The 26,892-nt window shown below is 38.4% G+C and overlaps 1 protein-coding gene across 8 annotated transcripts in view; it reads left to right on the top strand.

Moving 5' to 3' along the window:
• The first annotated feature begins 349 nt into the window (after positions 1-349).
• LOC128862124 (probable serine/threonine-protein kinase kinX) overlaps positions 350-26,892 on the top strand; it is a 38,168-nt gene continuing 11,625 nt past the window's right edge. For 4 of the 8 annotated variants that reach the window (XM_054100579.1, XM_054100578.1, XM_054100576.1 and 1 more), the window contains exons 1-7: positions 352-674; positions 7,944-8,095; positions 8,165-8,440; positions 8,508-8,757; positions 8,818-9,451; positions 9,510-9,694; positions 17,535-17,752. In XM_054100579.1, the coding sequence (XP_053956554.1) occupies positions 576-674; positions 7,944-8,095; positions 8,165-8,440; positions 8,508-8,757; positions 8,818-9,451; positions 9,510-9,694; positions 17,535-17,752 (1,814 nt within the window). In that variant the 5' untranslated portion in view covers positions 352-575. Of the gene's footprint in view, positions 675-7,943; positions 8,096-8,164; positions 8,441-8,507; positions 8,758-8,817; positions 9,452-9,509; positions 9,695-17,013; positions 17,260-17,534; positions 17,753-26,892 lie in introns of those variants that run through there. The other 4 variants (XM_054100581.1, XM_054100584.1, XM_054100580.1 and 1 more) reach the window with 4 other exon arrangements.

Below are 26,892 nucleotides of genomic sequence, written 5' to 3'. Positions count from 1 at the left end.
AGCATAAATTTCATTATCAGCCAACTACGAGCTAACGAAGTAGCATCAATGAACGCTCAAAGAAAGTATATACACACATACAAACATACAAGTTCATACATGCGTAACATGTAGGAGGCAAGGGAAAATGAGGAAGCGCATGACGAGCGAGAGGCTGTTGGCTTTACCAGTACGAGAAATAATTCAACAAGTAGCGACGCCAGCAGCAATCAGCAAAGCAGCAACGCAATAACTCAACGCTACGTACATACATATTTAGACTTACATAGGTACCACGTACATAGGTACACATGTAGGTGCGTCGTAAACTCGTAGCAGCAATCTAAGAACAGCGATAAGAACCAACAACAAGCCGACTTAGTAGTCGCCCGATGGTCATCGTCGCCGTCGCTTCATTTGCCAACTTGCAACATACTTATATTTATTTACCACAAGCAGTGTAGCACGTCTGCTAGCCAAACGATTGCCAATAGTAGCAAAACCACCAATCTAATTGCACGGAAAATTGATTAATTATCGAAAATATATTAACAAGCTTGAGGAAAAGATCGAAACAATAAATTTAAACTTATAAAATGGTGATCGATATTAAAATGTGCCGTTTCGAGAATGTGCCTTGGGGGTTTCGTTTAGTGGGCGGTGCAGATTTCGAATTTCCGCTGACTGTCGTTAAGGTTAGTAAACGCAAACGCACATGCCAGATTTACACGAGGAAAATGTAATTTATGATGTGCATTTTGTTGCCAAGGCGCTTTAGCCTTAGCGCGTTCATTTCGTATAAGGCGATTTTCCGCACAAAGCCTGCCTTAAAACGCGTCGTGCAGAAACAAAAAATGTGCAAAATGAAAAATTTTTGTGGTCAAATTAAATTACGTAACTTCGAAATAAGTTCGTCGATGCGTTAAAGCATAAAAGTGTTCTACAAAAATAAATATATATGTATGTGCGTGTACAAGTAAACATTTGCTTTGTGTTTGTGTTGCTGGTGGAAAATCAAAGTACCGACTTTTCGCAATTTTCGCAATAAATTGCAGAATGCTACAGCTTTAACAGCTTTAACCACTTTAATGTGAATTTTGCCATAAAAGTAAGAGTGTAAGGGTAAGCCATTTGCTAGCTGCCGGCTGCTATTTGCCGCTGGCACGGCGACAAATGAAATAATAATTAAAATGGCTTTTCGTTAACATTAACAGGTCATACATTTTTTTATTATTATTGACAATCAACACGCAAGAGCGCGGCGAGCACACACATCCAAGCTCGAATGCGCCCATTATAGCCTGCATACATTAGGATAGACCAAAAAAATTGTTTTCCCACTTAATTTGTTCAATGGCCAAAAAATTAATTGAAATGAGTAAATTGAGGAAAATAAATTATCACTTTTTTTTTTGATAAAGCACAGGATATTATTTTTTGCATACTTGTTCAAAGAGGAGATTAAGGCTCTTGCCTCATTTGAAGGAAAAATTAGATTTTTTTGTTTTGCTTGTTTATGTAGATTAAATATTGAAAAATTTCATCCTCAAATAAAATACTAAAAACAACAATAAATAATCTTTTTTCGTTTTCGTTTTACACGCTTTTAAAGAAACACCTAAACATCATTTCAAATGAAGCGCGGGCCTTAAATCATATCATTAAAAAAATTAAAATTAAAATTAAATTAAATTAAGTTACAATTTTGTACTAAATTCCAGGAAATTTATGTTTTTCCATGGTACTATTCAATCGTAATTTTCATAGTGTTTGCGGTAAATATTAAATAAAAAAAGAATTTAAAAATATGGGGGTCTAATTGTTTTGATCATAGAACAAATTCAGGGCGTAGCATCCAGAAAAATTTAATTATTTCTCTTTCGGTTCATAATAATATGCACAAATACATATTCGTAACGGCCGCCGTAGCCGAATGGGTAGGTGCGCGACTACCATTCAGAATTCACAGAGAGAGGTTCGAATCTCGGTGAAACACTAAAATTAAGAAAAACATTTTTCTAATAGCGGTCGTCCCTCGGCAGGCAAGGGCAAACCTCCGAGTGTATTTCTGCCATGTAAAAGCTCCTCATAAAATTATCTGCCGTTCGGAGTCGGCTAGAAACTGTAGGTCCCTCCATTTGTATACACTTACCTCTTATCATTATTATCGGGCAATAAAGCACTGCGACCTTTAGTGTAATCCATTGTGCTTGCCGGCGAACCTTTAATTGGAGGTTTCTAATGAATTTGAGCACCTTCCATGTCGCCCACGCATTTAGACTCCCACCACCAAACATAGGTGAGAAGCTGCACATTAGGAGAGTACTTACTCTGGCGTACATTGTCCAACTCTCAAAAAGATAGACGCTTATTTCAACTAATCTCGATTTCGAAAATGACAACGAAGACTAGAATGTCCCATTTAGTAGCGAATGAGAGTTCGTAAGTCCTTTCTATCCAGGAGTAAGAGCTTACTTTTTCACTAGCCTCTGTCCTGAATACTATATCTAATGTCGTATGATTTCCGTGCCTTTTCCGTCTTTCACAATTTCCCTAACATTGGCTTTGGTAAGCACACAAAAGTGTTCTTGATACATTCGTGTGTATATACGCGTGTATATACTCGTACGTGGGTAGACTGTGCAAAGGATTCGCCCTACATTTTGCGTTCATTTGTATGTATTTAATTAGAAAGTCGGTCAACTATATACCTGCCTTTCTTTCCTTCAATCTGTCATGCAATCCATCATTACATCGCCATTACTGTCAGCTCACTGGCAAATGGATGTCCACACTTCTTGCTTTTTTACATTACTCACCCAATCGTTTTGCCATTCTTCGGTTTGTTTGTATTTTTAATTACCTCCTACCTATGTTGCACATAGCCAAGTGTTTTGGGGGAAAAAACAATGCATTGAAAAAGAAATTGAAGACATAAAGCATTTGAAGCCAGGGAGGGGATCGAAAACACGATTTTTCAAACATTTTTCAAGCGAAGACATTTTGGTTTATTAAAGAGATAACTTTATTACTTAATAGTTCATTTTATTATTTAAGTTTATTTTAATAGTTTGTTACTTTGGAATAGTTTTTTAAGGCTGCGACGGGCGCTGTCCGGCATTATCGATCTTTCCAAATTAGGAAGGAGCTGCCTTTACAGTGAATGGCGAGCGCTATTAAACCATGCTGACTGATTTTTTTATCAGATTTTTAATCACAAATTAACATCGACGGCATTTAGCTCCAACAAGATGGCGCAACTTTTCATATAGTGCGCTTAACAATCGATTCATTGGACTGATCGAAGGAACCACGCAACTCGTATACGCGGAGGACATATGCCGAGAACCATATATATGTATATATATATATAATTGGCGCGTACACCCTTTCTGCGTGTTTGACCGAGCTCCTATCCTCCTATTTGTGGCGTGCGTCTTGGTGTTGTTCCACAAATAAAGGGACCTACAGTTTGAAGCCGACTCCGAACGTTAGATATTTTTTATGAGGAGCTTTTTCATGGCAGAAATACTCTCGGAGATTTGCCATTGCGTGCCGAGGGGCGACCACTATTAGAAACAACTTTTTCTTAATTTTGGTATTTCACCGAGATTCGAACCTACGTTCGTTCTGTCAATTCCGAATGGTAGTCACGCACCAACCCATTCGGCTACCGCGGCCGCCGGACAAAGTTATTATTATTATACAATATAATATCTATATACATATGTATATATTAAGACATACAGTCAAGAACTAAAGAATACTTACAGCGCTTACAGTGAGTTTAATAAGTATAGCACAGGGAAATATTGACAAGCCGCGACTATTTATTTTTTTCTCATTTCACTATAATAATTTGTTTATGAAAATATAAACCATTGTGTTACACAATTTTCATCAAAGCTTAGAACTTTTAAATAAGAATTTTTAGATGAATTTCGAATATGCATATGCATTTTTTTTGCTGACGTTCTTGTGCATTTTCTTTATATAACGCAGACCCAAATAAATTGTCAAAACTCATTAATAAGTCCTCATGCAATTGTTATTAATCGCACTGCATGTGATATATGTAGATGACTGCAGTAGCCGAATGGATTGATTCATGACTAGCATTCGTTAGTGCCTGGGGTCGAAACATCGAGCTTGAAATATCAAATGATAGAAAGAGTTTTTTTCTGTTAGAGCGACCCCGGCACGCAATGGAGAATCGCAGAGTATGCTTCTGCCATGAAGAAAAGTCTCATGAAAAACCATTTGCCTTTCGGAGTCGTTCGGAGAGTCGGAGTCGGAGAGCTACAAAATAGGAGGAGGAGCTTGGCCAAACACCTAATGGAAGTGTATGCGCCAATTATTATTATTTTTTAATTCTCTCTTCTTAATTGGCGGGATAACCGCTTACGCGATTTTGGCCGAGCTTAACAAAGCGCGCCAGTCGTTTCTTTCTCGTGCTAACCGGCGCCAATTGGACACACCAAGTGAAGCCAAGTCCTTCTCCACCTGATCTTTCCAACGCAGAGGCGGCCTTCCTCTTCCTCTACTACCACCAGCTGGTACTGCATCGAATACTTTCAAAGCCGGAACGTTTGTATCCATTCGGACGACATGACCCAGCCAACGAAGCCGCTGGATCTTTATTCGCTGCGCTATGTCTATGTCGTCGTAAAGCTCATACAGCTCATCGTTCCATCGTCTACGATATTCGCCGTTGCCAACGTGCAAAGGTCCAAAAATCTTACGCAGAATCTTTCTCTCGAACACTCCAAGCGTCGCTTCATCGGATGTTGTCATCGTCCAAGCTTCTGCGCCATACGTCAGGACGGGCATTATGAGAGTCTTGTAGAGTGTTAGTTTTGTTCGTCGAGAGAGGACTTTACTGCTCAGTTGCCTACTTAGTCCAAAGTAGCACTTGTTGGCAAGAGAGATTCTACGTTGGATTTCAAGGCTGACATTGTTATCGGTGTTAATGCTGGTTCCTAAATAGACGAAGTCTTTTACAACCTCGAAATTATAACTGTCTACAGTGACGTGGGTGCCGATACGCGAGTGCGCCGACTGTTTGTTTGAAGACAGGAGGTACTTCGTTTTGTCCTCGTTCACCACCAGACCCATTCGCTTTGCCTCTTTATCCAGTTTGGATAAGGCAGAACTAACAGCGCGGTTGTTAAGGCCGACGATGTCAATATCATCGGCATACGCCAACAATTGTACGCTCTTATAAAATATTGTGCCTGAGCGATTAAGATCTGCGGCTCGTATGATGCTCTCCAACATCAGGTTAAAGAAGTCACACGACAGTGAGTCACCCTGTCTGAAACCTCGTTTGGTATCAAACGGCTCGGAGAGGTCCTTCCCAATTCTGACGGCGCTGCTGGTGTTGAGCAACGTCATCTTACATAGCCGTATTAGTTTTGCGGGGATACCAAATTCAAACATCACGGCATACAGGTAACTCCTTTCCGTACTGTCGAATGCAGCTTTGAAGTCGACGAAAATATGGTGTGTGTCGATTCTCCTTTCATGGGTCTTTTCCAAGATTTGGCGTATTGTGAATATTTGGTCGATGGTAGACTTTCCAGGTCTGAAGCCACACTGATAAGGTCCAATCAGTTGGTTGACGGTGGGCTTCAACCTTTCACACAATACGCTCGCTAGAACCTTATGGGCGATATTTAGAAGACTAATCCCGCGGTAATTGGCACAAATTGCAGGATCGCCCTTCTTATGGATTGGGCAGAGCACACTTAAATTCCAATCGGCAGGCATGCTTTCATCCGACCATATTTTGCATAGGAGCTGATGCATGCACCTTACCAGCTCCTCGCCGCCATGTTTGAATAGCTCAGCCGGCAGTCCGTCGGCGCCCGCGGCTTTGTTGTTCTTTAGCCGTGATATTGCTATTCTCACCTCGTCATGGTCGGGTAACGGAACTACAATTCCGTCGTCATCGATTGGGGTATCGGGATCTTCACATTCTCTATGACATGCGCAGCTGTCACTATTTAAGAGGTTCGAGAAGTGTTCCCTCCATAACTTAAGTATGCTCTGTACGTCAGTCACCAGATCGCCGTCTTTGTTCTTACAGGAAAACGCCCCGGTCTTAAAACCTTCTGTAAGCCGCCGAACTTTCTGGTAAAATTTTCGGGCGTTGTTCCTATTGGCCAGCATCTCAAGCTCCTCGCACTCACGTATTTCGGCCTCTCGTTTCTTCTGTCGGATAATACGTCTCTCTTCCTTTTTCAGCTCTCTGTAGCGATCCCACATGGCTCGCGTTGCGCCCGATCGCAGCGTGGCTCTATAGGCGGCATCTTTTCTTTCTGCGGCAGCATGACACTCCTAGTCGTACCAATTGTTTTTTCGGGCTCGCCGGAATCCGATCTCTTCTTCGGCAGCGGTACGTAGGGAACGAGAAATGTTGTTCCATTGCTCGCGCATGCCGATTTGTTGGGCAGTGCTTTCGGAGAGCAGGAGGGAGAGTCGAGTGGCGAATCCTCTGGCTGTCTGTTGTGATTGCAGCTTTTCGATGTCGAACATTCTTTGCGTAGGTAGATGCACGTTTTTTGCTGCACAGAGGCGGGTGCGCAGTTTGGCTGCAACAAGGTAATGATCCGAATTGATGTTGGGTCCTCGGATCGTACGTACATCTAATACACTAGAAGCGTGTCTTCCATCTATCACAACATGATCGATCTGGTTTCGCGTTTTTCGATCAGGAGACAGCCAGGTGGCTTGGTGTATTTTCTTATGCTGGAATCTGGTGCTGCAGACTACCATGTTTCGGGCCCCGGCGAAGTCGATCAGCCTCTGTCCGTTGCCGGATGTTTCGTTGTGCAGGCTGAATTTTCCGACTGTGGGACCAAAAATTCCCTCCTTGCCCACCCTGGCGTTGAAGTCGCCAAGCACGATTTTTATGTCGTGGCGGGGGCAGCGCTCATAGGAACGTTCCAAGCGCTCATAGAAGGAATCTTTTAATTGGTCATAATATAATATGGATTTTATAAGCTTTTCTGATATGTATTAATAACTAAAAGTTTAGCAAAGTAAATAAATTCATTATATATTTATTATAAATAAGTATTTTTCGACATTTTCGCCAAAATCTGCTAAGCTTTTAACACAAATTTATCCCGATTATTACCACCTCTATAAATCTATTAAATAAACCATGCCTGCAAAAGTTTTATTTGATCAAATCTTCCTAATTTAATTAAATTTATGTATGGGGAAACATATTTTTTTAGTCCCGACTCTGTGTATCCAAAATGATTAATTCCTCGGAAAACTAATTTGTGTATAAAATTTGCTACTTCATGGCTTGTTGTTTTGCTGCACAGAATTTTTGAATTACATTTGTTTCGTTGCGTATTTACGTTTTCTGCTTCTTATTATCGCACTGCGCGCACATACACATACACATTGACAATGTATTCTTAGCCCCATTCTCTCCCGCTTTCTCCCTCTCCTATTCTCTCTCTCTCCTCTTTTCTCTCATTCTCATACAATCATGGGCACCAATCATTGTCGGCATCGAAGTCGATATTAAGACATCCGCTGGCCCGCCCAGCTTAAATACTGGACGGACAATTGTCAATCGAGAAACACTCAATACTTCATTGTCTAGCCAGACAGGTAAATAAACCAAACGGACATTTAAATACCAAAAGGGAAGAAGAAATGTCACTCAATGCCGCAGCAGTAGACGCACGCTAAGAGCGCCAACAAATTAATCTGTCGCATTCGCTGTCACGTATCACGCAAATAGCCACGGGTGGGGGGTGTCTAAACAGTTCACTGCCAAAATTAACTCACTGACCCAGCAAATAGTATGCCACCTGAGTTGTTGTAGAGCTCGAGAAAAATATATAATATTTAAATGCTTTCTTTTTTTAGTAAACAATCCTTTGTTGGTATTTGATTAGCTGATAATTTGTTTTAATTACTTTTGTTGTTTCCAAATTTAGGTCAACGAGGGCAGCATTGCTGAAGAGGCTGGAATGCGTGAAGGTGACGTTATTGTGCGCATTAACGACACCGCCACTTCCCCACTCTCGCACGATGAGGCAGACAAAGTTATAAGGCATTGTGGAAATGTATTCTACATCGGTGTGCAGCGGTAAATGAAAAGTTGTATACAACTTAGTTAGCTCATTATATTTTATTTTGTATGACTTTCGCATGGCAGTGAAGGCGAAGATGAGTTGGTACCGAAGATGTTTCCAGTTTTGGGTCTCGAACGTCCTCCTACCCCCCAAGATTTCCTCGATGTGAGTGGACGTAAAAGTCCTTTACCCCGTCAGTTAGAGGATTCCGCAGAATCACCAACCGAATATTTATCCGATTTACCGGAACGCCCATCTTCGGTGCTCTCAGAACAAACGGAAATTAAGTTGGTAGAAGAAGAAATTGCAGCAGTGCTTTCTGGTGAATCAGAGGTTCTTAAGGAGCACAACGTAATTGGGTTCGTTTTGCGAAACAAATGTGCATGAAGTGCTGTTGACTTTGTTTGTTAACTTATATTATATTAGTGTAAATTTCTATAGAATATTTCCCAAGCCGGGTGTATGTATGACAAGCGATGTATTGCGGACTCTCAATGCGGACGCCACGAAAACTAAAGCAGAAAAGGATAAAGAAAATAAAAAGTGGTCGACTTTTCTAGTGAAACCTGATCGTCCCGTACCGAAAAGTAAGGAACAAATTGAAGCAGAGCGTAGAGCGGCTAATGCATACAAAGTGAAGATTGTCGTGTCAAGATCACGTTCGCCATCGCCGATGGTAAGTAGATTAAATGCATTAAACAAAAACTTAAAGAAATCCAATATCGTCATAATGTAGCCGCAGCCGCCAAAGGCAATACATCCAGTGGAAACAAAGCCCTCGGCAGTCATTGAAAAGCAACCGTCACCGCCAAAAGTTGAGGAAGTTGAAGAACCGCCACCAAAGGACAGTGAGTTGCCCAATTTGGAAGAAGTAAAAATTGTAGTAGAGCCCCCAGCTGAGGTAGAAAATCAGCTAAAAACGATGGAGGATAGCATTGTGGAAAGCAAACAGGAAGTGCAGGAAACTAAGAGTGAACTTTCCCCACCAAATGAAACGACAGCAACCCCACCATCAGCAGTCGAACAGAGCGCTGAGGAGTCTGCCACCACTAATGGTAAAACAACAAATGCATCCGCTGAACCCAATGTCCCAGAGTTACAACAACGCGAAAAAACCGAAGAAGAGCTTGCACTCGAACGGCAACTTGCCGATGTGCAACGTCAACTGGCTGCACTCTCCTCACTGCCATCCACCATACAAGCCACACTCGATTCAGTTACAAAGCAGTTGGCGACACTGTTGCCAGCTTTCCAATTGCAGACAGTGACGACTCAACCGCAGCGGTTAGACACTTCAGTTGCAGCCGAGACTCGCTCCATAAGTTTGGAAAAGATTGAGGAAATCACTGAAGTGACAAAAACACAAGAAGGTAGGTTGAGCTCACCAAGTGCATAGTGAAGAGTTTTATAAGGAAAATATATTTTTAGCACCCAATCCGGACTCTACCTGCACTAAGAACGACATCGTAACTACTGAACCGGTTACTGTTGAAGCAAAAGAAAATGCCGATACTGAAGTTTCTGCTTTGGATGATGTGAAGAAACAGGAGGCAAGGCAAAATAAAGAGGATATGCAAATAAGGGAAGAGGAGCAGAATGCGAAAAAACAAAAGGTGAGTTAGCATAGTTCGGAAGCAAATACCACACACCTATTTATAGATAAAGATGGTTGCTTATTTACACAAAATACTTTTTCTAATTAAAGTTTGCTGAGCATAGTAAATATAATTTTAATTTTTTTTTATACTGGCTTAGGTTTAGATATACGATAAGTACACAAGAGTAAGTTTTTACTAATAGGACTATCAATAAGTTCGTGCGGTTTTTTTTCGAAATTTGAAACTTTATTGACGTAAAATGGTTACAAATTTAATATTCAAAATATTGTCCATCGCTTACTACTACTTTTTCCCATCTTTCTGGCAATTCACGGATTCCCTTTGTGAAAAATTCGGTCGGTTTTGCCGCAATCCACGAATCGATCCATTTTTTGACTTCATCGTAATTACGGAAGTGCTGGTCAGCCAGGCCATGTTGCATCGATCGGAAGAGATAGTAATCGGATGGCGCAAGGTCTGGACTATACGGCGGGTGGGGTAGGACATCCCATTTGAGCGTTTCTAAGTATGTTTTGACCACTTGTGCAACATGTGGCCGAGCATTGTCATGTTGCAAAATAACTTTGTCGTGTCTATCGGCGTATTGCGGCCGTTTTTCTCGCAGTGCTCGGCTCAAACGCATCAATTGTCGTCGGTAGACATCCCCCGTAATCGTTTCATTCGGTTTCAGTAGCTCATAATACACAACACCCAGCTGGTCCCACCAGATACACAGCATAACCTTCAGGCCATGAATATTCTGCGCCGACGTCGATGTTGAAGCATGGCCAGGGTATCCATACGTTGCCCGACGTTTTGGATTGTCGTAATGGACCCACTTTTCATCGCCAGTCACAATTCGATGCAAAAAACCCTTTCTTTTGTGCCGTTGAAGCAGTTGTTCGCATGCCATAAAACGGCGTTCAACGTCTCTTGGCTTCAATTCATACGGCACCCAATGGCCTACCTTTCGGATCATTCCCATGGCTTTTAAACGTTTGGAAATGGTTGATTGATCAACTCCCAAAGTTTTTGCAACCTCTTCTTGCGTTTGAGCCGGATCTTGATCGAGCAATTCCTCCAATTCGGTATCCATGAACTTTGGCGGCGCACCCTCGCGTTCTTCGTCTTCCAAGCCAAAATCACCACTTTTAAAGCGTGCAAACCACTTCTGGCACGTTCGCTCAGATAGAGCATGCTCACCATAAACTTCCACCAAGATACGATGACTTTCGGCTGCTTTTTTCTTCATATTAAAATAATGAAGAAGAATTCCCCGCAAAAACACATTATTTGGCACGAAATTCGACATTTTCAAGTGTGGTAAAAATATTGTTGTTTACGCTTCAAATAAAAAACTTATACTGACGTTTGTGCCTTACGACAGTAGCTCTCCAATGAATGTTTGGAAATGTGGATCGATGGAATAATAATCAAGTTACGCCATCTGTTGTAAAACCGCACGAACTTATTGATAGTCCTATTATACAAAACTTAGTTTTCTTTTTTTCGTTAATTGGAATCTAAAAGTTCAGTTTTTGGTCTTTATAGTATGGAAACGTAGAAATCTAGCCAAAAATTGAAATTTCTAAGTTAATATATCCGAGAATTTTTTGCTGAAAAGTAAGCCATAAATCATACTTCGATTCTATGCTTTACCATCTCCAGCAGGCTTTGCTTTTCCACAAAACGCATTTTCACGATCAGGAACTCAATTGTTGAGCAAACATTTGACTCTTAAAGTAAAGTCAGCCGAAGGTGCTAATAAACCTTAGTATCAGAAAACCAGTCAAACAGTCAAATAAGTGTGAAGTTTGCGTCAGGATACACTAGCTTTAGGCTTTCTGGCACACTAAATTCGGTGCTGGTTCCCAAATATTGCAAGCATGACTAGACAAATGAATGCTAATAAGCACCGTACCAATAAAATATGATTGAAAAGCCTCGTTTAATACTCGTGTATTAAAAATAATATCTTGAACTAGTTATAGAATTAACAAGATACACCCAAAGAGAACTCAAATTGGCTCGAAGTACTCTCGAATAACAAAATTGCATGCATGAAATAAGTTTTGCGAGAAAGTGGCGACTTTCTAAGCGCGCAGATCCAATGCATTTAGTGCGTAAGAAAGGTCTTAAAACAGTAAGGAAGATTTTGTTTAATTAAATTTGCTGACTCCAAAAAACATGAAAAATGTTAATAAAAATATTTAACCAAAAGGATCACTCAGGCTAAAAGGCCCATTGTATTTAGAGCTATGGAAAGAGGGTAGATAGACAAGGAGGAAAGGAGAAAATAATCAGAGAAAGACATAGGAAAGAATAGAGATAGAAGCAGAGGTAGTTTGTCCTGTGAGAATTTTCCAGATTCTTTGGTAAATCAGTAAATATCCTCCAGTTTTAGAGAACCAATATTACTCATTCTCACGACATCGGGACCCAAAACTCGTAGCCTTGCTCTAGCAAAAACTCTCACCGAGAAAGTGCTCAGTGCTCTGCGCCTCCTGCAAGCAATACAGACACATCGGGTCCTCAATGATTCCAATGGTGGTCATATGCTGGCCCCATGACTTGAGTCCTGTAATAATACCGACCATCAACCGAATGTCTTTCCTTCTAAGTTTTAGTAGAAAGGTTGACAGTTTTCTGTTCGGACTTGTCACAAAACGCTTTGCAGTTCTGCAGCGTTCTAGACGGAACCATCGCTCTTTATGTAAATTGCATACATAATCGCTGATCCAATTCATGATTCCTCAGGAACTGTTTCTGATTATTGGCTCTGGCTCCTGTGGGGGCACCGCTGATCCACGGTTGGCCAATTCATCGGAAATTTCGTTTCTTTGAACACCGGAGTGTCCTGGGACCCATATAAGTACAAGCCTGTTTTGTCTTGAGACAGAATTAAGCTTCCTCTTACATTCTTGAACAATCGTTGAGGTTTGCTTCGTGTTCTCAAGGGCCCTCAGTGCAGCCTGACTGTCTCGGAAAATTCCAATCAGTTTCCCGCTGCATCTCCTCTCGATTATCCATTCGACTACTTTCAGGATGGTAAAATTTTTCGTTTGGAAAACAGTTGCCATTTCCCCCAAAGCATAGTGATACTTATTACTATCGGCCCTTCCAGCTGCATTTTAATATTCTTCAATGCCAGCTGCACGATCAGGATGACCATCCAATGCTGTTGCTATGTTTCATATCGAGCGACGTCGTCGAATGTGTTTGTGCCTGAGTACAAAAGATTTTTCTAAAAGCGATCGGATGTCAGCTGGCAATGCCAAATATACAATTGTACTTATTTTTGACATGAAAAAGCTACTCATAGAAGTTATCTGCCGTTTATTGGCGCCATAAAACTATTGGTCTCTCCTTTGTAGGATAACACGCAATGCAGTGAGCATTTCACTATCGCAATTCATTTATTTTTTATTTTTATTTTATTTTATTTATTTATTTATTGTCTTTGAATGGATACATTCTTACAGACTATATTAAGCTAATGTACAATAGTTTAGTAGATACTAAGAAAAGAACGATTTAAGATGATTGACTAAGATGCCATACGGCCATGTAAAATCAGCACCAGAAGAATTGAAAAACATATTTAAATCTGCACATGTCCTAGGAATCGGAGCATTCACCCCATAGTTGGTTCTCGAGAAGCCAATTTTAAAGGTTTCATACTGTCGGAGCCTCATACTGGGTATATTAAATTGAATTTTACTTAAAAGGGAAGGACAATCAATAGATCCAGAAATGATGCGAATAATAAATGAGCACGATAGAATAGATCGTCTGCTATCAAGTGGTTTTAAGTCAATTAATAAACATCGAGAGCGGTACGATGGAACAGGTTCAGAAAAGTTTAAAGATCGGAGCGCAAAACGAAGAAAGACTTTCTGAACTCTCTCAATCCGATTAGACAGACCTATTTGGTACGGTCTCCAAATAATAGCGGCATACTCTAATCTTGATCTAACAAAAGCACAATACAATGTTTTGAGAGTGTGTGGGTTGGTAAATGCAGAACAATTACGGCGAACGAATGCTAGCATCGCATATGATCGTCTTATGACGTGGTTAACATGGCTGGTGAAATTCAGCTTAGAGTCGAAAATAACGCCTAAGTCTTTAATTTCCTCAACGGATTGCAAAGGTAAGCCAGCAATATTATACGAAGTATGCAAAGTATTGTTTGATTTAGCATATTTTACGTGAAAGCATTTGCTAATATTTAGTGACAAACGGTTTAAATAGCACCAGTTCCGAACATTGTGCAAGTCGGTTTGCAACTTTTCAGAGTCCCTAACACTGTTAATCACCGCAAATATTTTAAGATCATCAGCATACAACAAGTGGTCTGCAAACGAAAAGCAAGAACCAATATCGTTAATAAAAAGTATAAAGAGGAGGGGTCCTAGAATACTTCCCTGTGGGACACCAGAGGATGCAATAAATGCACGGGATGTCGTATTATCAACGGCTACAACGCAGTGCCTGTTGGACAAATATGATTTGATCCATGACAAAAACGTGGAGTGTATACCCAATGATGCAAGCTTCGACAAGAGTATCCGGTGCGATACTTTGTCAAACGCTTTAGAGAAGTCTGTGTAAATTGCATCAACTTGAGATCTGTTCTGGAAGGCTGAAATGCAGTAATCATTGAAAATAGACAAGTTAGTGACAGTGGAGCGACTTGCAACGAAACCATGCTGGTTGGTAGATATTAGGCCTTTGACAGCAAAATATAACTTTTCATTCACTGTTATCTCAAAAAGTTTTGAGACAGACGAAAGCTTCGAAATCGGTCTGTAGTTGCTAACATCGTTTTTATTTCCACTCTTAAATATAGGCGTAATGGAAGTAAATTTCCAGTCGTCAACAAAGATACCAGAGGACAACGATTTATTGAATATAATTGTGAGAGGCTCAGCAAGACACAAGCAATTCTTCAGCAAAATGCCCGAAAGGCCATCCGAGTCAGTTTTCGTTGTAGACTTAAGCTTCATAATACCCTTGACGACATCAGTAACAGATAGGCACAAAGTCCCAAAATTGAGAGGTGAAAAACTATTAGAGGGTAAACTAGAATCGGAGTCTAAGTCGGGTTCAAAATTAGAGCAGAAAAAGTCAGCAAATAAATTGGCAGATTCTATGGCAGAATTTGCATATTTACCATTATAAAAAACATTGTTTGGCACCATTGAGCAAGACTTTTTTGATTTGATGAATTGCCAAAAGGCCTTCGAATCCGAAATAATAGTGTTTTCGAAATTCAAGATGTAATTTCTATATAAGAACTTGTTCAAACAGTTAAACTCTTTTAAATGGCATTGAAATTTTGAGAAGTGCATTGGGTCTCCAGACCTTTTATACAGTTTAGAAAATTTGTTTTTTAGATTCTTTAGATGCCTAAGCCGTTTGGTATGCCAAGGTGACTTATATACTTTCTTACGATAAACAGGAATGTGCTTCAGACACAGCTCAGAAGCCTTAGTCTTAAAAAAATGAAAACAAGAGGTAACATCATTGTCGTGGAAGGCATTATCCCAGTCAATACTTAATAAAATTTCGTTTAAAATTGAGAAGTCACATAAGTTGTAGTTGAATTTGATGTTAGGCTCATCGGATACCTCAGAAAACTCATAAAATTCCAACTCAAGAGAGAGAGGAACATGATGTTTATCAGTTAAAGATATGGGAGCAATGCCTTCCGACAACGTGTAGTTGATGTTATTTGAAATGAACACTAGATCTAGGATTCTATTAAGGCTGTTATAAAAACCATTAATTTGTGATAAATCAATGCTTAAAAAGCTATCAATGACATGAATTTCGGCTGAAGAATTTACATTAGAAGCCATAAAAGCAGCCGAGTTTCTAAGTGGGGACCAACTCAGACGACATAAATTAAAATCACCAAGGACACAAAGATGACTGTCACCAGCTATGCTTGATGCTAATGACACAACATTATCAGCATGTGAAAAATATAAACAATCCGGACTATTCGGCGGAATGTAGGATGCACACACATAAACTGATCCAGATGAGCCATAAACACGTACACAAAGCTGATCAATGAGTGTGTCAGAATTGGTAAGAGTAACCAATGATGCCCGAAATTTTCTCCGAACAGCAATGAGAACACCACCTCCTCTGGAACATCCAGATTTGACAGGGTCACGGTCTTTACGGAAAACATCGTACAAATTGAGATCAAAAATTTCACAATCGAAGAAATTTTCATTCAGCCAAGATTCAACGAATACAAAAATATCAAAATCTAAGAAAGAACTTTTCATATATACCGTGGAACATTTAGTCCGAAGTCCAGATATATTTTGAAAATACAATTTTAATAACTTATTACTAGCGATGGAGTTAGCATTTAGTGGTAGCGGCTCAAAGAACTAAAGTGAAATATTAAATGAAAATTTTGATTTACTGCTCTATGTCCAAGCCCGATGAAGAAGCACTCAACAAATTGGAGAAGAAAAACATCTCGGTGAAGTATCTAGCTATGAAGATATTACTAGATTTTTTCGGTATTATTTTTCCGGGCTCCATTGATGACATGATGACTTAATGCCCAAAAATACCCACCAGTCTTGGGTTCACGATTTACCAGATGGACTTCATTTGTTTGAATTGTAAAGGGAACTCGTTTTAGTGATTTGTAAACTTTCTATTTAACATCTGGGTGGTTTCCAAACAAACTATATGTGGCACATAATTTTTTTTTAAGTAAGATTCGTAAATGTACCCCCTAAAATCTTTCGCTTTTGCAAAAATTATGAAATTGCTAGCAGGCTTTCCAAACTATCATTTTTTATAAGAATAAGAAAAATTAAAAATGGCAAGAAAATGTGGGTCAAAGTCTAATATTCTATTTCTGAACTTATTACTTTACAGTTTTGTTGGTCTTCCCAAAAAAAAAATATTTACTTATAACTAAAAAATATGTTTTCTTTAACAATTTCCGTATAAAAAACAACTTTTTTGTTCCTAGAAATTATACAATATAAGAAAAAATAAGATTAACTACTTCATTCACACGAAAGTAGTCTTACTTTGACGAAGCCATAGCAATCAAATACATTTTTTTAATGCTTTGAAAGTTAATATATTTTACCAGAATTTGCAATAAATTCTGGTTTGTTAAAAGAAATAGTTATTTTGCAATTAAAAAAAAACATTAAATAGTAGGAGACTTTTAATTAATTTGCTCACTTTAGCTTTTCGAATACATTTCCCAATTCAACCACCCAAATTATTTACCTACAAAAGTTTTAAACATGCGATTATCCACTAAATAATAGCCCTATTTAAAGCTTTTGGTCTTTTACAGCGGCAAACAGTACGCTTTGAATTATGAAGATGAAAATTTAAGCCAGAGCGTGCTTTAACAAAATCGGCAGCTTCTGTAAATTGAAAAAAAAAACACTCAAAATATCAAAAAAAAAACAAAGTTCGTAATACCAAAAAAAAAAAAATATATATTTTTAAAAAACTGAGACAACTCCTTAATAAATTACTAAAGTTATAGCCATTTCTTGCAATTCTAAAATTACATATATTACATAAAAAGTAGTGAATTTGATTTAAAATAGTACTATATTTATAACATCAAAGCATATAGAAAAGCTAAAAGTTTATTGCCAACGCACAAAATAATATTTTTTCCAAACAGACATACAAACCTAATTAAATAAATTCAAAAGCTACCACCTACACTATTATAGCCGCACACCTACATACATTCACAAATATGCGCAATACCAATCCATTTACATGTATTTGTTTGTGAATGAAATGACCGAAAATTACATAAAACTGGCCCTAAAACTGGCAGCGTAACGATGTCATTGAGGAGCTCGAAGAGCAGTTGGAACGTAAAAACAATCCACGTCGTTCGAAACGTGCCTTTGGCCCATTAACACCATCCTCGGAACGGCCACTAGTATTGCCCGGCGGTAGGCGTTGGTATCGACCCAAAGATGCTTACAATGATGAATTTATAGCGGAAACATTAAGTGCACAAGCGGAACTCATAACTGGCACAACATTGGGGTAATTTACAACGCATTTTATTTTTAATTTAAGTGCCTATTTATGTAATTATATGTACACATACATACATATATACCTATACATGTTCGTGACACTTTATTCATTCGTTTATTAGTTATGAATAATTTAATAGAATATCAGTTCAATGGGATGGCAATTAAATTTATTTTTCACATACAGGAAATACACTATTATTTTAGTCATGCAACTCAAATTATACTGCTTAGCAAATATTTATATATTTTATCAAAACAGGAACGAGAATTATCCATTAGAAAGCCCGTTTAGAGGGAGTGTCAAAATTAAACAAAAAAAAACGAAATCATATGTTAAATAAAGAATATCACCTTGGCGTTATGCCCCGACATTAGAGGCCAAATTCATCGGCAAAGGTGGGATTTGTAGAAAATAACTCCTGGATTTTGTAGTTCGATTTTACACCATCTCACCAAGACAACGCGCAATGCTATTACTGTGAATGAAGTTTCTGGCCTTAGAACTCATTAAATAATCGAACAATCACCCTAAGGGGATTTTTTGCTTTAAAAAAATCTCATTAGGGCTAGTATTCTCTGACCAGTCTCTTTTGAGGTTTTATGTTAGAGTCTATTTTCGTGACTTAAGACGATAGGCCAATCAGTAACTATGCGTGGAGAAAGACAGTTCGCTGATAGAGTCTTCCAGGTAGATATGTAATGGTATTGAAAATAACTTCATTAACCGATTCCTGCAAATATTTTTTTAATGGTAAATTATTCATGCCAAACTTTTAAATGAAACCACCAAAACTTATTATAAAAGTAACCCTGTAATTGCTACATATGTATATTCAGCGTAGCTTAGCAAATTCAACCCATATATCTTTTTTTTTTGTCGGGACAACTAGCAAGTGCAGCACTTAGACATTAATTAAGTCCACTGCACTACATTTGGATTCCCTTTTAATTTTCTTTAAGTATATGCGATCTCCGAAGAAATCTAAGTAGATCTTGTGGTGCCAACGAGACAAAGTGGTCGCTTCTTAACACATCCGTGCCAAAGACCTCAAACCTGATTCGGGCGAAGGCGGGGCAGATGCACAGGAAGTGGCCCTCCTCTTCACAGCTGTCTGATATGCACACCCTTTCCATGTGCTTCACCCACAGAAAGTGGCCCGTCATCAGTCCAACCAGCTGTCTGCACTCCTTTCTGCTTAATGACAGGAAGGTCTGCGACAGCCGATCGGACATGGCAGGTAACATCAGTTTAGTCCATCTGCAGCCTCTCTCAGCCTGCCAAGCTTCCTTGTGGGTTGTAGTAACCCATTTGCTAACCGTGGCTTTGATGGCCGCAGAAGGGAGTAGCAAAACGGGCTTTGGGCCAAAGAAGTTGACCTTAGAGCCCATCTTAACTAAGAAGTCAGAGGTCCCGTTTCCCATGACACAGGACCCTTGTTACCATCAGGCTATTGTATCTACCGACATAGTTCACCCTAGATTTACAGGACTCGACTATCCCTGATGTGGTTTGAGCTCAGCTTGCCTGTCGCTGCAGACACATACAGATCAGCCTCACCATCGGTTTTTCACAACAAAGTTCGCCGCTTTTTGAACTGCATACATATCTGTTTGAAACATAGATGCATGCATTCCAAGAGCAAAGTGCAGTTTTGTACTGCTGCATTCCATACTCGGTCCTGGAGCCATCCGTGAAAATGCGAAAACAGTGTTTGCCGGGCTCATTTCAGAGTTTAACCACAACTGAGCCTCTGCCAGCACTACACTGCATATCTTTTCAAATACGACTCTTGATGGCATGGAGTCAAGGGGCATGGAGAGAATCGTTGGATTGAAGTTCATGCCTTCTCTGTTTTCCAATGCCAGACAGGGGCCGTACCAGTTCCCTTTGAGTTTCAGGCTGCAGATGGCCTTCAAGGTCTCTCCTTGGATGAAAACATCAAGTGGTGGCAAACCAATCAGAGCATCTAATGCCGAGCCTAAAGTATTCGGAAAAGATCCGGTGCAACAGATGGGCACAGTGCGTTGTTGTCTCGATAAGGTCCTCCTGACTCCCTCGAGAGAGAGTCTACTCATCCAGACCCCTGATGCATAGGTGATAATAGATCTTATCATAGCCGTGTAGATCTATAGGACCTTGCTAGGAGATAGACCCCACGTTTTCCCAAATGCACCTTCGCACTGCCAGAAGGCTGTCAGTGCTTTTGATGTTTTTGTTTCAACGTGTGACTTCCAAAGAAGTTTACTATCGAGGATTACTCCAGGATATTTGATTTCTTTGGATAGCTGGATTGCGATTCCTTTTAACTTACGCAGAACGAGTCCATCAAGTTTTCTCCTTCTGGTAAAGAGGGCAACACCAGCTTTGGTGGGGTTTGCCGATTGCCCATTCGCACAGCACCAAGTGTCAATCAAATCCAGAGTTTTCTGCACTTTTCTACAGATGTTCATAAGCGAAGAGCTCGTTGTCAAACAGGCAATGTCGTCCCATATATCATAATAATAACATTTATGTTACTATAACAAATTTTTAATACTTCAATTTTTTACATTACGAAATAAAAAGCATACCATGCACAGAGAAATATTTAAAATTCACAGTGGGTTTAATTGAGCCCTAAAATGCTGGTATTTTATTGTAAAAAGTTCACACACAAATTTTGCAACATCTCACATTAATCATGATTTGTTTATTGTATTGTGTAAAAGTTTCGCATTCTCTACGACCATAAATTGCATGAAAAATTATATGTGTCCGTACTGTATGTCACATATACCTACATACATATAAGTGGTATATTACCTGTTCAATCGAAAAAATTGTGGATACGTTCAATGCGAAATCTGAAAAAGATAGAAGCAAAAATTTCACTAATTGAGCTTTATGTTTGTGATTAAATATTAATAAAGAGTGGTTTTGAATTGTGAATGAAAAATGTGAATGTATGTATGTATATGTGCATAAAGTTATGAAAATGTGTATATGCATAGAAGTGCCAAGCAGTTTCAGTCAAAACTACAATTTTTTTAATATTATATTTTTCTAAAATAAAACTAAAATATATGACCTGCAGGATTCGCAAGCCTAAAATGATTTGTGCATTTTTTTTTAATAATTTTTTACACATTTACCAAACGTCATTATTTATCAGATAAAATACCAAATAAAAGCCAAATTAAAATACCAAATGTATGATATCAATTTGGTGATGAAAGTTATTCCATTTATTTTACATCATTTGATAAAATTGTTGACATTTTACTTTCGGACTGAATGAAAGCATTTACCGTTCGATTTAAAATGCAGCAAAATAGTTGTGAATAACTTTCGCCATGAAATCGATGTCATAATGTCGATCATTTGTTGCCACTAAATGTTTCCTTGAAAAGGTTAGTGCAGGGATCTTTTGTAAAAAAAAGTAAGCTTAAGTTTAAGCTTTCGCAACACTACAGTGTTTGCCAAGCGGATGTAGCTGCCATCAAAGATTAAGTCCCGCTTTAAAAAGAGAGTCATTTATTCCGATAGCCAAGAGGCTATGAAGGCCCTCGGCACACTGATAATGCGTTCGAAATTAATCTCGCAATACCTTTTCGGTCACATCTGAATAAGAGTACTATGCAGTCAGGTTTCCAAATACTTTATTTATATCACGGAAGCAACATTGCATAAAACTGTAAGGAGGATGATAAAAGTGCACGGGTAGACCGCAAGTCAGTGCGAAAACAAATATGCCAGGGAGCTGCTAAGGCTAACCAATTGAAAACTCTCAGCAGTGACGGGTAGCTTAACCGGCAATTGCCCATTGAATGTCCATGTGATTAAACGCAAAATAACTTCGAGTCTCTTCAGCGGCACTTTATGGAGGTTGGTTGGTTGGTTGGTTAGAGTGGTGATTCATCCAGAATCCAACTAGCGCCTCCGCACCATTTTGTTGCCACATCCTTGTTACCAACTTGTTTACCAGTTATTTACGGCATGACTATATTCAGACTGTGCGGTTTAAGAACCTTATTGGGTTGTTTATGTCTAAGCCAGACAGTTGTTCGAGACCTTGTTCCTTGTTTATACTTGGATATTAGTTTTCTATGGCACTTTTTAATTGGTATATAGTATATTTCATATTTGTAATTCCTAATTATGCTGTTCTTTCACTCTGGCCTTACTTTACAGCTCCATTTCATGTTACCCTAATTAACGATGTTAAATAAAAATTCAAACTCTTTTACAAACTTAAGTATTCGCGTACTTCTTCTCCTTCATTGCTGCGATAATCGCCTAGTAAATTTGGCCGAGCTTAACAACGGTGGAAACACCTAGTGAAGCCAAGTCCTTCTCTACCTGATCTTTCCAACGCAGAGGAGGCCTTCCTCTTCCTCTGCTATTGGTACTTTCAGAGCCGGAGCGTTAGTTTTCTTTCGGACGGCATGACCTAGCCAGCGTAGCCGCTAAATCTATTATTTGTTATTTTATTAATCTTAATGAAAAGCTCATTGTTCCATTACTCGCCGTCACTATCGTCCAAATGTCCAAAAATCATCCGCAGAGTCTTTGTCTCAAACACTCCAATGGACGCCTTATCAGATGTTGTCTTTGTACAAGCGTACGCTAAGCGCCATATGTTAGGACGGGCATGATGATAGCCTTATAAAATATTAGTTTTGTTCGTGGATGGAGGACTTCACTACTCAATACTACCAACTTAGTACAAAGTACTATTCGTTGGTAAGGGAAATTCTCCCTTGAATTTTAAAGCTGATATTGTGTGCAATGTTAATGCTGGTTTCTAAATAAGCGAAGTTTCTTACAACCTAAAAATCGTAACTGTCAAAGTGACGTGCGTGCCGACAAGCAACTGTTTATTTGGTGACAGGAGGTACTTCGTTTTGTCCTCGTTCACCACCAGGCCCATACGCTTTGCTTCTTTATCCAAGCTTAGAGGAGCTACCACATAAAATAAATTCGGTGGATCATTTTTAAAAATTATATATTTACTAAATATACTTTTCAAGGGTTTTCTAATGATGCTGTACTGGATGTATATCCAAATATTAATAAGACCACTAATTCATGTGCTAAACCGATTGTCCCATATCTTGCTCAACATTTTAGGTGATCTCAATCGTGATCAATTAGGTGATCTCAATTAGCAGGTCAGCACATGCGGTGGCAGCAGTGCTGTTATGGTCGTACCGAAATTGAATAAACCTATGGTGGGTGGTAAGTGAAGTGAGTTTTTTTTGCGGGAAAAATTTGGTTTAATAAACACAAGAAATTTACTTATTTTCATTCTCAAGAAAATGCTCGTAAGCATCTGCATCGCAGGGCTTTCATGTGACAACTATTTCACAAAGCGATAGCACAACTAGGGTCCGTTCTTTTGAAATATTATTTTCGACAAGCAAATAGTTTAATTTGGGATAGCTACGGCAGTGGTATTGAATTTTAAATTGAAATAAAATAACAAAAATTCAAATTGATTGGGCAATTTTTATTATTCATGACATTTCTTTTTTAAAGATAATCGCTTTTAAACGATGGCCGCAACTACGCCGTATTCCGACCATCCATAAATACGAAAAACACCAATTTTGAGGACTCCGGTCGGTATCGTGTCAATAACTTCTGTACTGTTGCCTCAATCGAAGCTGGTTTATCCACAAAGCATTTAGACTCTACAAACCTCAAACGGTCTTGGGGCCGAGATGAGAGATAATTTGCTAACTGAAACGAGACACAGTAAATCCATTTTTTCACGGGCTATATGACAAGTTTTGTTAGAACCAAATGTTATGGAGATCACAGGCTTCAATTTCCGGCATAAAAATGTCGTTTATAAAGTTTAGTCGATAGTGTTCACTGTTACATTGGCGCCAGTCTCATCTTTGAAGAATTATGGGTGATGGTTCTTCCCGCCCCTAGGCCGCACCAATGGTTGTTTTCAAGCCGGTTGTTTTCAATGGATGCAATGGCTGTTCTTGAGTGGCTTCGGGTAGCACTGCAGCCCAATTATGGTAATTTTGCGTATGACAGGTTGACGTTGCCATCAAGCCAAAAATGGGCCTCATCAAAATACACCATAAGTTGGTCTGAGCGTGCCATGATCACTTTTCACAGAGCGTCGATTATCGTAATACAATTACACGATTTACAAGCTATTGAGGCGTAAGTCTTTCGATGAGGAAATGCCAATGAATATTGAAAAATTATGTATTTAGTTCGACAGTAGTCGCGCGTGGTATGTCTAAAAACCCTATTGGAGAAAGTACCTCCAATCTGCTCTCCCTTTATATAGGTATGTACAAATATGATACGAGTTAGAAGCACTTTTGCTATCGAAAGACCGCACTAGTAGGCCTCACTTATTTTCTGTTTCCATCCATATGGCTACTTGTGAGATTATCTACACCTATGTACATATAAGCAAATCACTATTTTATAAATTTGATCTATATTTACTCCGCATTCAACATAACGTAATGCATGTATTCACCCTCCTATATACATATGCATTATTTAACATTTAATTATTTTTTGTGCCTTTTGAGCCATTGGGTAATAAAGCCATTTTTGAAATTGTATACTTATGTATGTACAAATAAGTACTGTATATTTGTCATAATTCATAAATATTTCATAATTTTTCATTTTCCACTTCATTTCATCGACTTGTGTTCTCGCATACAAATGACGCATTCGACAACAACAATAAATACAACCACAAACGCAAAAATGTAAACATACATACGAACAAACGCATTCGCTCACTTTCATCACATCTATTCACCGGCATATATTTGCATTTTCACATCGAAGTTGTACTTTTGAAAGTCCATTGTTCGGCTACGATCCAAGGTATGTATGTAGTAAATATAATAAATAAATACTACTTTCATTTCATTTCCCATATTTTCTATTTACCCATAGTTTTGAAAATATTTTTTACCTTTCAATGGTCACTAGGCTCTAAGTTTACACTTGCATAAGTATGCTTAGGATAGCATGATGCTTCTGAGTTTGTGATGCCAATTTTCATTACAATTAATTTTATATCCTTTTTATTGATTCCACTGCAAACGAGTTTGAGTAACCAGATATGTGTATATTATTGTTCATACTTTTATGTACGCTGTAGAAAATGTGCTAGTTGTAAACTGCCACCTCACAACTAAATATTGTAGTATTAGTTGCATACCCAACTAGTCAGGCAACTGCCTTTTTCTTATGAGATGTTAGTTTTCAGATTTCGATCAGAAATATACCAATCGTAATAGATAAATATAATAAATGCTATAAAATTAATACAATAAATAAAATACCATAAAATGATGTTACATTGAAAATTAGGATTACATGAATTTAGAAAGATATGAATTCATATATAGTTTTCCAATAACAGGTGTTATTATCGTGTTACCTCTCGAAGAGGTGATCACAATTGGCTACCGAGATCTTGTGATTTAACACCTTGTGACTTTTTTCTTTGGGGCAACGTGAAAGAGAAGGTCTACGCCAACAGCCCAGGGTCAATTCAAGACCTCAAAGATGGAATTCGTGAGACTATCGAGGACATAGGGCAGCTACTTTGCCACTTTCGGTTATGGAAAATTTCATGAAAAGGATATTGTCCTGTAAGCGTGGTCGTTGTGGTCATTTGCCTGATGTTATTTTCCACTATTGACGGCATACCTTCCTCTTTATAACGAAATAAATATCCGATCATTTATATTAAAAAATTGCATTTTTCTTTGAATATTAAAATAGCACCTCTTATTGGAATACCATTTATGTGTGTATTTCAATGCACACACATACTTGGAAAAACTTTTATGAATTTTTATATTAGCTATAGAATATTGCAGGGGCAAATATAAGTTATGTAGCCAGAAACTTACCGGTTTATTTTTCAGCTTTTTTCCATGCAAGCATTTGATATTTTTAACATGGCGCTGTTCTACGAAATGTCAATTAACCGGCCACGCAGCCTCAAAAAGCCACAAAAAGCTTTTAAAAAACCAGTTTTATACCAGTTAAAATGCCAAAAAAACACATTACTTCCATTCGATTTCAGCATTTTTTTAATATTCTTTTTCATAATAAAATTGGAAAAAATTAAAATATTTAATTCTAAAATATTCTTTTTCATAATAAAAGCGAATTCAGAATTGTATGCCAATATTTACTGTTGCCTTCATTTAAATATTCAAATAGCTATATTAATCAGATTTTACTTATAGATAATACACTAATCATCTTGATGCGTTGGTGCGTCCATAGATAGGTCTTAATTTTTGTTTTCTAAGAAAAAACACAACAAATTTACCCGAAAAATTGTAATGCATTTATTTTTCGCCCAATCTTATATATGTTTTTATTAATTTTGCTTTCACCGAGATTCGAACCGACGTCTCTCTGTGAATTCCGAATGGTAATCACGCACCAACCCATTCGGCTACGGCGGCCGTATAATTGATGCTTATACTCTATACTTTCTTCTCTTAAATACCAGTAGGTATCTGAACTAGAACGTTCCCATACTAGTTCGGCTTTTCCCTGCAGGGCAAATACGGCGATGCAAAACTAATTGAATCTGCATAAAAACCAACACGCATTCATACCATGCAAAGATGCACCAAATCTGTCTAGTTTACAACTAGAATTTTACTGATAGCAATCGAACTAGCCTGAAAATTCCCAGATTTCCATCGATTACAAAACGGTTTATTCATGCCCCTTTCAACTTCAACCACATTGAACAAGTGCATATTCATATTTATCTATTTGAATTTTATTTGTGTGGAATTTTTTTTTATGTTTCATAAAATATAAAAAAAAATTTCAATTTTTCGAATATTACTTATTCATTTGATTCCTCCATTCATCCTGGCTTGGTACTTGTGGAGGTTATTTTTTTCTGAATTTCACTTGCTTCAGGCTTGTGCACATTTATTTATCTTCAGTTTAAATTGGCTCTTCTATTGAAGTAGTGGATTTATGGAAAGCTAATTTTTCTAAGGAGATGAAAGTTTTAGCTTTTAATTGGCGAAAAAGCGTAAAATAACAGAGCTTACTGCAAAATGTGTGCATGCCAAGGACAGTAACCACTGTGAGTTTTATGGAAAAAAATTTATATTTAATCATTATAA

This window comes from Anastrepha ludens, chromosome 4 (assembly GCF_028408465.1).
Source record: "Anastrepha ludens isolate Willacy chromosome 4, idAnaLude1.1, whole genome shotgun sequence".
In the NCBI taxonomy this organism is placed as follows: Eukaryota; Metazoa; Arthropoda; class Insecta; order Diptera; family Tephritidae; genus Anastrepha; species Anastrepha ludens.
The sequence above is the reverse complement of the archived record's forward strand: the minus strand, read 5'-3'. Positions and strand labels throughout refer to the sequence as shown.